Raw genomic sequence first — 13351 nt, forward strand, 5'->3', positions numbered from 1 at the left:
CCTCGCTTGTGAAAACCATACAACACAAAATGCGCATCTGATTTCCCGATGGAGTTGGTATGTTCCACGTAGATACAAAGGGCTCAAACCACATCCAGGGAAGCTTCACCTCTAGAAAGGTCTGAAGACTGAAAGGCCGGGACTACAATTTCTTCATTCATATGAAAACGGGATACCACCTTCGGAAAGTAACCCGCCCGTGTATGGAGGACAGCTCTATTCAGAGCGTTTCAAAACAGAAACACTGCGACCTGAGGAGATAGCGAGGAGAAAAAGTGTCTTCGCTGTCAACCAATTGAGGTCCACTGTGTCCAAGGGCTCAAAGGGAGCAGCCTGCAGCACCCTGAGAACCAAAGATAAATCCCACGGTTCCACCGGATGGACAAACGGAGGTTGAAGACGGAGAACACCCTGCAAAAATGTTCTAACATCTGTCAGAGGAGCAATTCTGCACTGGAACCAAACTGACAATGCAGAAACCTGAACTCTCAAGATAGCCAGGTGAAGACCTAAGTCTACCCTTGGCCTTTAAGACGGAAAACTCAAGAGCCACGCTGTTAAAGCCAGACGAGGTAGGTTCGGATGTAGGCAGGGAGCCTGTCCTAGCAAATCCGGCCGTAGAGGAAGTGGATTGTCTATGGATAGACATGTCAGATCGGTAAACCAATGTCGCCTGGGCCAAGCCAGGGCTTACTATCACACTGCCACCTTCTTGCTTGAATTTTCTGAGGACACTTGGTAGGAGGGAGATTGCAGGTGACCTTGCCAAGCCGTCCATCTTCCCTGAAAGGTGTGATAACCTGTCACCGCGCCCCATCCTCGAAGATGCGTCCATGGTGAGTAGAACCCAATTTGGGATCCACAATTGGCGACCCTTGTTTAGATGGGCTGTCTGTAGCCACCATGAGAAGGAGAGCCGAACCTCTGGGGAGATGAGGATCATTTGAGACCTTATTAGATGATACTGACCGTCCCACTGAGACAGAATCCATCGCTGCAGGGGCCTGGAATGGAACTGAGCATATGCCACCATGTCGAAGGTGGATACCATGGACCCCAGGACCTGCATTGCTGAGTGAACTGATACTCTTCGATTGCGGAGCAATTTGCCCACCCACAATTGTAGAGCAGAAATCTTGTCTCCTGGTAGAAAGACCCTTTGTGCCAGACAATTCAATAGCACCCCCAGAAGTAACATCTGTTGAGTTGGAGAAAGGGAAGAATTTTTGTTGTAATTCCGGATACTGTGCCAATATCAGGAGGTCATCCACGTATGGCAGTATCCTGACTCCTTTTCATCTGAGATGAGTTGTCATGACTGCCATTATCTTGGTAAACACCTGAGGGGCTGTGGACAGACCAAAGGGCAGAGCCTGAAACTGGTAATGTTGCTGATGAACAGCAAACCTCAGAAACCTTTGGTGAGATACGCTTCCTGTATGTCCAGGGAAACCATGAAATTCCCAGGCTTCATTGCCAGCATAATTGACCGTAGGATTTCCATATGCGGAACTTGGGCACATGGATAAGCCTGTTCAGAGATTTCAGAATAGGGCGATAAGACCCATTTGGCTTCTGAATCAAAAATAAATTTGAATAATAACCCCTTCTCTGTTGGGCCAGAGGAACGGCGATTATTACCCCTGAAACCAGTAAGGCACAAATAGCCTCCTGACATGCCAAGGCCTTGACCAGGTCTGATGGAGGAGTTGTAAAAAAATAAATAGATAACTAAAAAAAATAAAAAACTTCTGAGGGGGATGCCTCTGAAACGTGAGGGCATATCCTTGAGAGACCACTTCTCGAACCCAATCATCCGTCGCTGTCTGATGCCAGGCGCAGGAAAACTGGAGAAGTCGGTCTCCCATCCTGAGAGCCCCCAAGGGGATGCCTGCCCCCCATCAGGAAGATGGCTTATCATCGGGCTTGGAAGCTGGACGTCTGGCCGATCATGATTTCGTGGTCTGCGGTCTGGCCTTCCTGCGGGAATTATTTTGTCTGGAAAAACGACTGTCCCTTTGCCCTTCCTTGCGGGCGAAAGGTCCGCAACGAAGACTGCCTATATTTAGAGGTAGTCGCAGATGGCAATCCACCAGATTTTGCTGCTGTCAAGGTAGTTACTATGTTATCCTATACTGGAGCAAACAACATCCTTCCAGCAAGAGAGAGATTGAAGGGCTCTCTTAGATCCCATATCTGCCTTCCAGGCCTCCAGTATTGCTGCTAGCTAAGATTAGCTGTGACCCGCCAAAATCACCAGAGACATTACGGGTGTTGCGGCATCGGCGGAGGTAGGAGTCGCAGTGCATGCGTCTTATTAGGACGCTCAGCACTGCTAACCCAGTGAAATAGTAAACTAAAACAAATCATAAAATTAAAGTTTGGGACTGTCAGAGCAGTCCCCTGTTCAAAAGGTGCGCCTGAACTCCCGCTGAGCACCGAACAAAAACCTGAATGCCTGTGGCTGGGGGCGGGGTATATATGGAGGAGGACCAGTGCATTCTGGGAGCTAAAGATTTGATTGTTTGTTGGATCTCTCCAACCACATACCCCCAAGGTAGTTCCTGTGAACCCTATGGAACCTGAAGAAGAAATAAATTAATAAACAGTGGTTTGTATATAGTAAGTGTTATAAAAAAAATAATAATAAAAAAATAGTCTCCCTATTTCTACAGGTGTGTTTTTTAAACTACCCCTAGTGTAATGTTAATGTTATTACATTCTCCCAGTGTGGGGGATTGGATAGACCCTTAAGGGCTGTCTTCCGTCTAAGTTGATCTTTACTAGGGATGGACATCGGAAGCCCACCATCAAATGATGGCTGGGCTTCCACCATTGAAACTTTCAATGTAATGGTAACTAACCATCACATCAAAAGAATTTGATGATTAAAACTATTTAAATGGCAGGGGGCAGAGCCTCTGTGAGTGGGGCGGAGCCTCACGGCACCCCTGTTCACTGTGGGGATGTGCCCATCACTCTCCAAGATGCTGGGCTGCCCCCAGGCTCCCCTTATACAGAGAATAGATGCTGTGCGCATGGGCACGGCATCTATTGTTCCACTGCTCACCCGCTACTCTGCTATGCAGAGCAGTGATGTGTGCTTTACCCCTGCAGTCAGGCATCGGAAAGCTGCATCCGATGGCTGGCAATCATCGAATTCCCGGTATTCGATGGAAAAAGTACTTCCATCGAATCAGAAACATTGAACCATCAAAAAGCAAATGTCTCACTAGCTCACTCATGCTAAAAAAAAGTTCTGTATTTTGGAATATTTCGAAGTTTGGAATATTTGGATACAGAAGACTCAACATGTATCATTCTTTTATAGATTTTTCTTTTTTTTTTCGGGAGGGGGAAAGACACACGGGTCAGTCATGATTGACTGACAATTATGGTCCATTCCTTGCATTTTTACTCTGAACCTTTCGACTCGTCTAACAATGTTTCTTTACCAAGACATAGCTCTTTCTATGCTGTTTGTTCAAAAGCAAAGTCATTTCATTTTAGAACTATTTTCGATGAAAATACCCAAGACCGGGATTCTATATTCCACCATATAAACTCTCAAGTCTGTTGCTTCCTGCTTACATCCAGACACTGCCCCTGTCCTGTACATTTCTGTCTACACTTGCATAATCATAGCATTAGATCAGTTACTGCTTCACACAAGATCAGCGCCCTCATCGGTGACCATTCCGATGATCTAAAAAAAACTACAGGTTATTCTATCCCCACCTACTTCAAAGCTGAGCCAATCACAGAGCAGCAGGAGTTGTAAACTGAATACAACAATAAGCTTAGACAATAATAGAAAAACACACCCAAAAACATGCCACTAAGCATATATTTACTGACAAACAAATTGGTCATGTAACTTTAATTTTTGGATTCATCTCAATGATCCTTCACAGAAATAAAACTGTAGAGTGTCTATAGTAAGAGCATCAGAAACTTAGTGTAAAGACAAAGGATGTACCTGCAGGATGCAGGCAGCTCGAAGTTGTTCTGGTAGGATCTCCAGTATATCTGTAAAACACCGTATTAGACCCAGAAGCCAGAAATTCCCTGTATGAGACTCTTCATCTGTATATGTAAAAGGATCCACCATGTAGATTACAACAGTGGGAGACAAAGTGAGGCCTCCAGCTGGCTCTGCTGCTGTTGGGATTCCAATCTTCTCTCTTTCTGTTGTACTGCAAATGTATAATTGACAAAACAAAAGTACTGCATTGTTATTCTACAATGTGCTAAGCATACTTTCATAAAATAAAGCTAAGGTAATTTATTCTTAATCTGAAGGAAAATGTAAATTTTTTGTTCACAATTCAACAGAAATTGCTTCCATTCTTCATCATTTACATATTCCAACAGTTGTTCATGTATTTAAATAAAAGCTCATGGCCCCAATAAACACAAATCCCTCCCTGTAGGTGTAGTGTACTTATATTTTTACAAATACAAAACTGCTTGGATTTTACTTAATGCCTAGTTGCTGGAATGTCCTGGAGTCTATTTTTAGGAGACCTCCCGGAGTCCTGATTAGTCCAATTTCTGCACTGGTCTCATGGGTTTACTGAGCTGGTAACATTGTACAGGCCAGCACACTATTCTAGTACATTGTGTCACTGCTGGTATAGTGTTTAGAGCCAATGCAGGGGTTTATTATTTTAATGGTCGAAACAAAAACAAAAAAAAAAAAAAAAAAGTTCATTAACACCTCTAAAAACGAATTGCCCCATTATTAGCTAGAAGTCAAAGAAACATCAAATCTATGAAAAATAAAAGTGTGAACAAGACCGTAAAAGAATACAATTACGATGAATGCCATGTTCGGTCTATGAAAAAAGAGAAGGAGGACACAAAAAGAAAGGTGAAACTTCTTGTTAAGCTCTTGAAGTAGCAGTGTAACCTATGTAGCTTGTGTCCAGAGGACATAGTCTAAAATTTAGCACATGTACTTACTTTTCAGGAGTTTCAAGTTGTGTGGATGGCTGGTTTGACTCCACCTCCACAGCAGGTTGGCTTACTGATGAACGCTCACCAGGAGTGGAGGAATTCTGTGTTGGACAGGTACTGAATCCCACAGCAGCAGAACTATTCCCAGCAGGTACTGTAGAGGACGAGGATGACTGTGGTGCAAGATTGGCCGTGCCAGTGCCGTTAGGAGTAGAGTTCAAAGCAAGATTGGATGGACAGGTAAGCATAGCAGAACTTTGTGTGCTTTGTGCACAGGTGGATTGGCTTTTAGGAGGTAACAGCAGGCTGCTGTCCAGCTGTAGTGAGGACAGATAAGGAGCTACAGGAAAAACATTAAAATATTGCAATTAATATGGATAAAAACAAATGCCTGAATTCATTTGATCAAACTAGAATGACAAAAGAACATTTCAGTAAGAATAAAAAGGAGCCAAGATAAAAGTCTAAAAGTTAAAATGCAAAGATGTAGTAATATTTTTAGAACCTAATTAAACATTTAAAAGCCAATTCCAACCTAGTAAAGTAAGTTGTCAGAACATACAGCATGTGCGGATGGTGTGATCCTAAGATGGCGGCCGCCATCTTGCAGGGTCTTTTTAGGGGACCACCTGGGCCCGGGATTCTGTACACAACGTCACCCTTTTAGAGATTCCTGGCAGATGGTGCAATTTTAAGAAGGTGGGCGCAATCTTGCAGGGTCTTTATTGCGGCAGCTCCCCCTCCCATACGAGCAGGGGGAGTGTACGCAATACAGGCTGCCCGCGTGAGTCGGGCTTGACAACAAGAGTTTTTTCCAACAAGGGGAAGTACCCTGTCTCGGGAGAGTGGAGAACAGAGAGCAGAGCTTCCAATCTTTAGGCGGTTTAGATATAGATTCCCAAGCAGTGGCTCTGGGTCTGTCTAAGCGTTGGCGATGGAAAGTAATTAATTTCCCTTCTGCGAATCTCTCCGGTCTCATCCAGGAGGTCTAGGAGACGCCGGATTGAGAGGTCTCCGTTCCTTACATATTTTGCTTCCAACGGATTAGGAACCCGAATGGAAGCACCTCCCTTGATTGTCGCTGCGGTAGCCGTTTAGCTCAACAACCGCCCCTTCCTGTTTGGGGCTTAGTGTCCTTTATAGATTCGCTAGCTAAAACTTGGGAGGATAGTCTCCGGCCTGTTTTTACGAGTTCTGGGGTCGTGGTAAGAAGCACCTAATTTGGAATCCAGAATGGGCGCCTCTTGTCCAGATGATCCTTTTTTAGTCACCACAAGAGGGAGAGATGAACCTCTGGAGTGAGAAGTATCCTCTGGGACCATAGCTGACACTGTCCATTCCACCTGGAGAGAATCAATCTTTGCAGAGGTCTGGAATGAAACTGAGCATACCCCACCATGTCGGAGGTGGATACCAATGATCCCAGGACCTGCATCGCTGATAGAATGGATACACTTCGCTTGCGTAGCAGTTTACATACTCGCAATGATAGAGCTGCAAACTTGTCCTCTGGAAGAAACTCTCTTTGCACATGAGAATCCAGAAGTGCTCCCAGATGTATCAACTGTTGTGTTGGAGAAAGAGAAGATTTCTTCCAATTGATGATCCAGCCGTGCTTTTGTAGACAGGCTATGGTCAGTTGAAGATGGTATTGTAAAACAACCGTAGTTTGTGCCAATATCAGAAGATCGTCCAGATATGGTAGTATTCCGATTCCCTGATGCCTGAGATAGGCCGTCATGACTGCCATTATTTTGGTAAATACCCGGGGAGCCGTAGATAGGATAAAGGGTAGAGTCTTAAATTGGTAATATTGTTGTAGAACGGCAAACCATACGAATTGTTTGTGGGATGGCATAATAGGAACATGCACATACGCATCCTGAATGTCCAGGGAAACCATAAAATCCCCTGGCTCCATTTCCAAAATAATTGACCAGCGAGTTTCCATAGGGAACTTCTGTACATGTATAAACCTGTTGAGGGTTTTTAGTTTTAGAATAGGGCGATAAGACCCATTTGGTTTCTGAACCAAAAATAGGTTGGAATAATAACCCCTTCCATGTTGCAACACAGGAACCTATTACCCCTGCCTGCTGCAGGGAGTGAATGGCTTTCTGAAGGGCCAAGGCCTTGACCTCACCAACCACATTACCCCAGGGTATCCTTGTGAATCCATATGGAACCTGAAGAAGAAAGCCCCTCTAGCCCGCCAGGTCCCGTGAGACTCAGCTAGTGTTGTCTGTCTTTTTTCCCCCGAAAATGCATCTAAGTCGCAATATGATGCGACCAGGGCGCACCAGCAGACTGTGTTGATTAATTTGATATTCACACTTGTATCTGTGTATGACTGAGTCTCTGTATATGAAGTGCTACAATGTAGCGGCTGCAGCTTTTTTCATTCCAAGTTCCGTTGTGGTTAATATACAAACTCAGGTGCACACAGATATACAAGTGTCGCATATTAAATTAATCAGCCCAGTCTGCTGGTGCGTCCTAGTCACATTGCACTGCAACTTAGGGCCATATTCAATTGGAGGTGAAAAGCCGTTCTCGGTGAAAAGTTTTCGCTGATGACGTAATTTCACCTGTCGGAAACTTTCCGCCCAATTCAATTGCAATGACTTTTCGCCTAAGCGGAAAGTCAATGCATTTAGATAGGCAAAAAAGATTCGCCTGTGAATGGAAAAGGAATAAAGTGCAGTTTTGGGGAACCCCCGTGCAGTGTTAGGACAGTCCCCCAAAGGTACACTGCCTTCAAAAAAGTTTTAAAAAAAACCTTCAGAACACCCCAAAAAAGAACTTTTGTTTTGGGGGCAAAAAAGTTAAAAGTTGAAGGTCAAACTTAAAAACTAGCGAAATAGACTCCAGGGGGGTCCCCAAGTATGCCCCAGGTGTTTTTTTACTTTGCAAGTGCTTGCGGAAGGTGGATTTTTCACGATTTGTAAAACTTTACTTTGGCAATTTCAAAATATGCTACCACCCATTTTCAGGTACCCCAATTTTGCTGGAACTAGTTATTTTCCCCAAAAAAACATCAAAATGCAATTCTTGCACCCTTTATGCAAATACACTATACAGCACCTATTTAAGTACCCCAAATACCTTCAGCAGGGCAATTCGGGGGTATCCATAGTGATCCCCCATGTCAGTGCATCTTTTGAAGGATGTCAGGCTGAGTCCCCATTTTTGAGAGGACTTTCCGCCTATTCAAGTTTCGCTGGGTGCCGTTTTCACGTCCTTCAGGGCGGAAAGCGGTCGCATGCACGAAAACGGTTTTCTCCAAAAACACACGATGTAGGCGGAAAGTCCGGCATGCGAAAAGTCTGGGATTTTCGCCTGCAATTGAATAGGGGCTTTAGATGCATTATTTGGCGACAAAAGACACCCAGTGCTAGCAGGGTCTCAGGGGATCAGGCGCGCCAATAACAAGAGATATCGTAAGAACTTACCTTTGTTATCTCTGTTTCTACGAAGTCCATAGGGTCTACAGGGTTGACCTTGGGGTATAGCTGGATCTGGATCCACGGGCACCACGCAGTTAAAGCTTTGCTGCTCCCAGGATGCACTTGGGTCCATCCTCCTCTATACCCCGCCCCCGAGCCCAGGCACCTCAGTTGGTAAGCAGCCAAGGCCGGAGGAGGAGACCAAACAGAGAGAAGGAAGACTAGAACATACAAGAAACCATACTCACAGAAATGGGAGACGGAAAACCGGTGACCAGCAGCACAGCCCATATGAAGCCAGGTGCGTCAGGGCAGGTGCCCTGTGGACCCTATGGACTTCGTAGAAACAGAGATAAAGGTAAGTTCTTACCATATCTCCTATTTTCTACTTCAGGGTCCATAGGGGGTCCACAGGGTTGACCTTGGGGATGTCCCAAAGCAGTTCAACTAAGGGCGGGGACGCTCCTGTGCAGAAAGGAGAACCCGGCGCCCAAAGGACGCATCCTGAGAGGCGAAGGTGTCAAACGAATAGAACCTCAAAAACGTCTGAATGGAAGACCAGGTGGCCGCCTTACACAGCTGAACAGCAGAGGCGCCACGTCTAGCAGCCCAAGAGGGACCCAACGAGTGGAATGAGCCTTAACCGCGGTTGGCACAGGTAAACCCTCCTGTGCATAAGCCTCACAAATAACGGAACAAAGCCAACGGGCTAACGTTTGTTTGTTTGCAGGCCAACCCCTCCTGTGAAAACCAAAGAGGACAAACAATGAATCAGACTTCCTAAAAGAAGCAGTCCGGTCCATTCTAAGCGCACGGACTACATCTAAGGAAGCCTCACCAGCAGAAAGATCAGGAGACTGAAAAGCTGGCACAACAAGTTCCTGACTGATGTGGAACTTCGAAACCACTTTAGGTAAAAACTTTAGGTAAAAACTCAGGACGAGTGCGGAGCACCGCTCTATCCTGGTAAAAAATCAGAAAAGGGGGGCGACAGGAAAGCGCCCCCAACTCTGACACCCTCCTGGCAGAAGCAATTGCCAGGAGAAAAACTGTCTTAAACGTCAACCACTTGAGCTCCACCGACTCAAGAGGCTCAAAAGGATGTCCCTGCAGGACCCGTAGAACCACCGCCAAGTCCCAAGGAGCCACAGGAGGCACGAAGGGAGGCTGGATTCGGAGAACACCTTGAAAAAAGGTGTGAACATCTGGCAGTGTAGCAATCCGTCGTTGGAACCACACGGAAAAAGCGGACACATGAACCTTCAGAGAGGCAAGGCGTAAGCCGAGGTCCAAACCTAATTGAAGAAATTCCAAGATCCTAGAAACTCGGAACACCTGAGGATCATAGTTTCTGGACTCACACCACTGAAAGCAAGTGCACCACACCCTGTGGTAAATCCATGCGGAAGCAGTCTTGCGTGCCCTGAGCATGGTACTAATAACCGAACCCGAGAAGCCCCGAAACCTTAAGACAGCTGTCTCAAGAGCCACGCCGTCAAAGACAGCCGACCCAGATCTGGGTAAAGGCAGGGCCCTTGAGACAATAGGCCCTGACGCTGAGGAAGAAGGTACGAAGCGTCGATGGAGAGGCTCCTCAGATCGGAGTACCAAGGACGTCTGGGCGACACCGGAGCCACCAGCACGAGCGTGCCGCCATCCTGCTTGAATTTCCGCAGGACCCAAGGTAGCAGGGATATCGGAGAAAACAGATATGCCAGGTGAAACTTCACCAACAGCACGTCCACCAGATATGCGCCTGCGTCTCTTGTCCTTGACCTGTAAACGGCCAACTTGTGATTGTGACGGGAGGCCATCAAGTCCAGCTCCGGCAGCCCCCACCTGTCCACGAGTAGCTGAAACACCTCTGGGTGAAGCGACCATTCCCCGGGATGCACGACGTGACGACTGAGGAAGTCCGCCTCCCAATTGAGGACTCCGGGGATGAAGACCGCCGAGATAGCTGGAATGTGGCACTCCGTCCAAGCAAGGATGCGAGACACCTCCGACATCGCAGCCCGAATGCGAGTTCCTCCCTGGTGGTTGATATATGCCACCGTGGTGGCGTTGTCGGACTGCACCTGAACCGCCCTTCCATGAAGAGCGGGGCCGGATGACTGCAGGGCCCTGTATACCGCCCACAGTTCCAGGATGTTGATGGGGAGAAGTGCTTCTTCCGCAGACCAACGACCCTGAAGTGACAACGAGCCGGTCACTGCCCCCCAACCCCGGAGACTGGCATCCGTCGTGATCAGGACCCAGTCCGGGATCCAAAAGGGACGCCCCTCGACCAGATGAGCTGTCTGAAGCCACCAAGCCAAAGACTGCTGAACCTCCGGGGACAACACCAGCAACTGAGAGCGGATCCGTTGAGGTAACCCGTTCCATTCCGATAGAATCAGCCCCTGCAGGGGCCGTGAATGGAACTGGGCAAATTCCACCATGTCGAATGTCGACACCATGGACCCCAGAACTCTCATAGCCGAATGGACCGACAGGCGGCAACTGCTCAGGCAACTGTGTATCCGCAGCTGTAGGGAGGAGACCTTCTCCGGAGTAAGGAAGATCCTTCGCTGACGAGAATCCAGCAGGGCTCCCAAATGAACCATCCACTGTGATGGAATCATGGAGGACTTTCTCCAATTTATCAACCACACGTGCGCTTGCAGGCAAGCGATCGTCAGGTGGAGATGTTGAAGCAGTACCTCTGGGGAGCTCGCCAGCAAAAGGAGGTCGTCCAGATACGGCAGCAGCCGTACATTCTGGTTCCGAAGATGTGCGCCCATGACTGCCATCACTTTTGTGAATACCCTCGGTGCCGTGGAGAGGCCAAAGGGTAGCACCCGGAACTGATAATGATGCTGAAGGATAGCGAACCTCAGATACCGCTGGTGCGAAGGTGCTATCAGAACATGGAGGTAGGCGTCCTGGTATCCAGGGCCACCATGTAATCCCCAGGTTCCATCGCCAGATTGATGGAACGTAACGTTTCCATCCTGAATTTGGGAACTCTGAGGAATTTGTTCAGAGAATTCAAATTGAGGATAGGGCGATGAGAACCATTGGGTTTCCGCACCAGAAACAGAGTAGAGTAGTACCCCGTCCCTCGTTGTGATTGAGGAACGGGAACAATGACCCCTGCTTTCAGCAAGGACTCTATAGCCTTCTGAATCTGCAAAGCGTTGGTTTTGTCCTGAGAAGGACTCGTGCAGAAAAACTGGTGGGGCGGTCTGTGCTGAAAAGACAGGGCGTACCCCTGGGAGACCACTTCTCGAACCCAGGCATCCGTGGTGGTATTGTGCCAGCACTGGGCAAATTGAAGAAGTCGGCCTAGCACTCTGGGGTCCCTCAGAGGGAGGCCCGTCCCATCAGGCAGAAGGTTTTTCCTCCTGCTTGGAAGAAGGGAGCCTGGCACTCCAGGCCAGCTTCTTGGGCTTAGAGGCAGTCTTGGTCGCAGACTGCCTCGGGAAGGACTGACCTTTCGCCTTGCCCTGAACCCAAAAGGACCGAAAGGCGGAGCTCCGCACTTTGGTAGGTGCTGAAGCCGAAGGGAGGAGGTTGATTTAGACTTAGCCAGAGTACCCACTATTTTGGCCAAGTCTGGACCAAATAGCAACTCTCCATTAAAAGGTAAAGCCTCCAGGCCCTTTTGAGTCTGCGTCAGCTCTCCAGGACCGCAGCCACAAGGACTGACGCGCCGACACAGCTGCAGCCGACACCCTAGAGGTCAGCAGGCTTGCATCCAATGATGCTTCCCCAATGTAGGAAGCCGTATCTCTCATTTGTCCTATCAACGCTCTCTGAATATCCGGAGCATCATCCGGAAAGGTATCCTCCAAAGCGTTTGCCCAGCTCTCGATGGCCTTAGCCACCCAAGAGATGGCCATGGATGGACAGGCCACTGCCCCAGAGAGAGAGTAGGTAGACTTTAAACAAATCTCCACTTTCCTGTCCGTGGGATCCTTCAGGGAGGAGATAAGACGGTAAAGGCCATGTAGCGCTTTTAATTAAGCGGGTGACATGGGAATCCACCGCAGGTGGAGTTTCCCATTTCCTGCAATGAGCCTCAGGAAAAGGATAGTTGGATGCCAACCGTTTCTGCGGTTGGAATCTCTTGCTGGGCAATTGCTAGGCCCCCGCCATATGATCCGTCAACTGGTCGGACACGGGAAAAACAGTCAAAGCTACTTTGGCCTTTTTAAAATTAGGATACTTCGACCTGGGAGCCGGCGCATCCTCCTCTATATGAAGGATGGCCTGCACCGCCCTAACCAATGCCGGCACATTAATGGAGGACTTAGTCTCCACCTCCTGGGCACCGGCATCCGAGTCCTCATGAACCTCTCCGTCATCCGAAGACACGTCTGTGTCCGTGAACTGCGCCGCCAGTGAAGCCGGAACGGGTCGTTTGGACGCCTTTGGGGGCAAATCATTGACGAGGCCGCCAGGCTCTGAACACAGCTGGAGAGGACATCCACCCAGGGAGGGGGTACTGCCTGAGGATACCCCTGAAAGGGTACCATTGACTGCTGCGTCACCATGGGAGACTGCACGTACACAGGCAATCCCGCATAAGGACCCACAGTCTGAGACCGGGAGGAGACTGCAAAAGATGCGTAACACCCGGGGAACGGGGGATGGTAGGCTGGGGCAACGCCCTAGAAGGGCACGCTGTCGGAACCAATAGCCGGTCCGCGATAGACGCCAGCACTTGTGTAAACATCGCCCAAGGAGGATCCTGCGCCACCGGGGGTTTAGAGGGACCAGGTACCAGCTGGCACCGCCCGCACAGACCGTCCTGAGACAAATCCACCCCATCAACCCCTGCCGAACAGCGCCGTCACGAAAACAACACAGGAGCCACGGAGCGCTCATTCTCCTCATCAGACATGACACAATAACTTTTGCAATAAAAGTGTATCACCGAAAAGAGGTGAGGCGTATAACAC

The 13351-nt window shown here is 48.3% G+C and overlaps 1 protein-coding gene across 1 annotated transcript in view; it reads right to left on the reverse strand.

Moving 5' to 3' along the window:
- MED13L (mediator complex subunit 13L) overlaps positions 1-13351 on the reverse strand; it is a 284295-nt gene that overhangs the window by 40532 nt on the left and 230412 nt on the right. The window contains exons 21-22 of the mRNA XM_088443487.1: positions 4966-5299; positions 3980-4196 (exon numbers count right to left, since the gene is read on the reverse strand). Of these exons, the coding sequence (XP_088299613.1) occupies positions 3980-4196; positions 4966-5299 (551 nt within the window). The remainder of the gene's footprint in view (positions 1-3979; positions 4197-4965; positions 5300-13351) is intronic.

Source organism: Taudactylus pleione, unplaced genomic scaffold (genome assembly GCF_031769625.1).
Source record: "Taudactylus pleione unplaced genomic scaffold, aTauple2 ptg000330l, whole genome shotgun sequence".
NCBI lineage: Eukaryota > Metazoa > Chordata > Amphibia > Anura > Myobatrachidae > Taudactylus > Taudactylus pleione.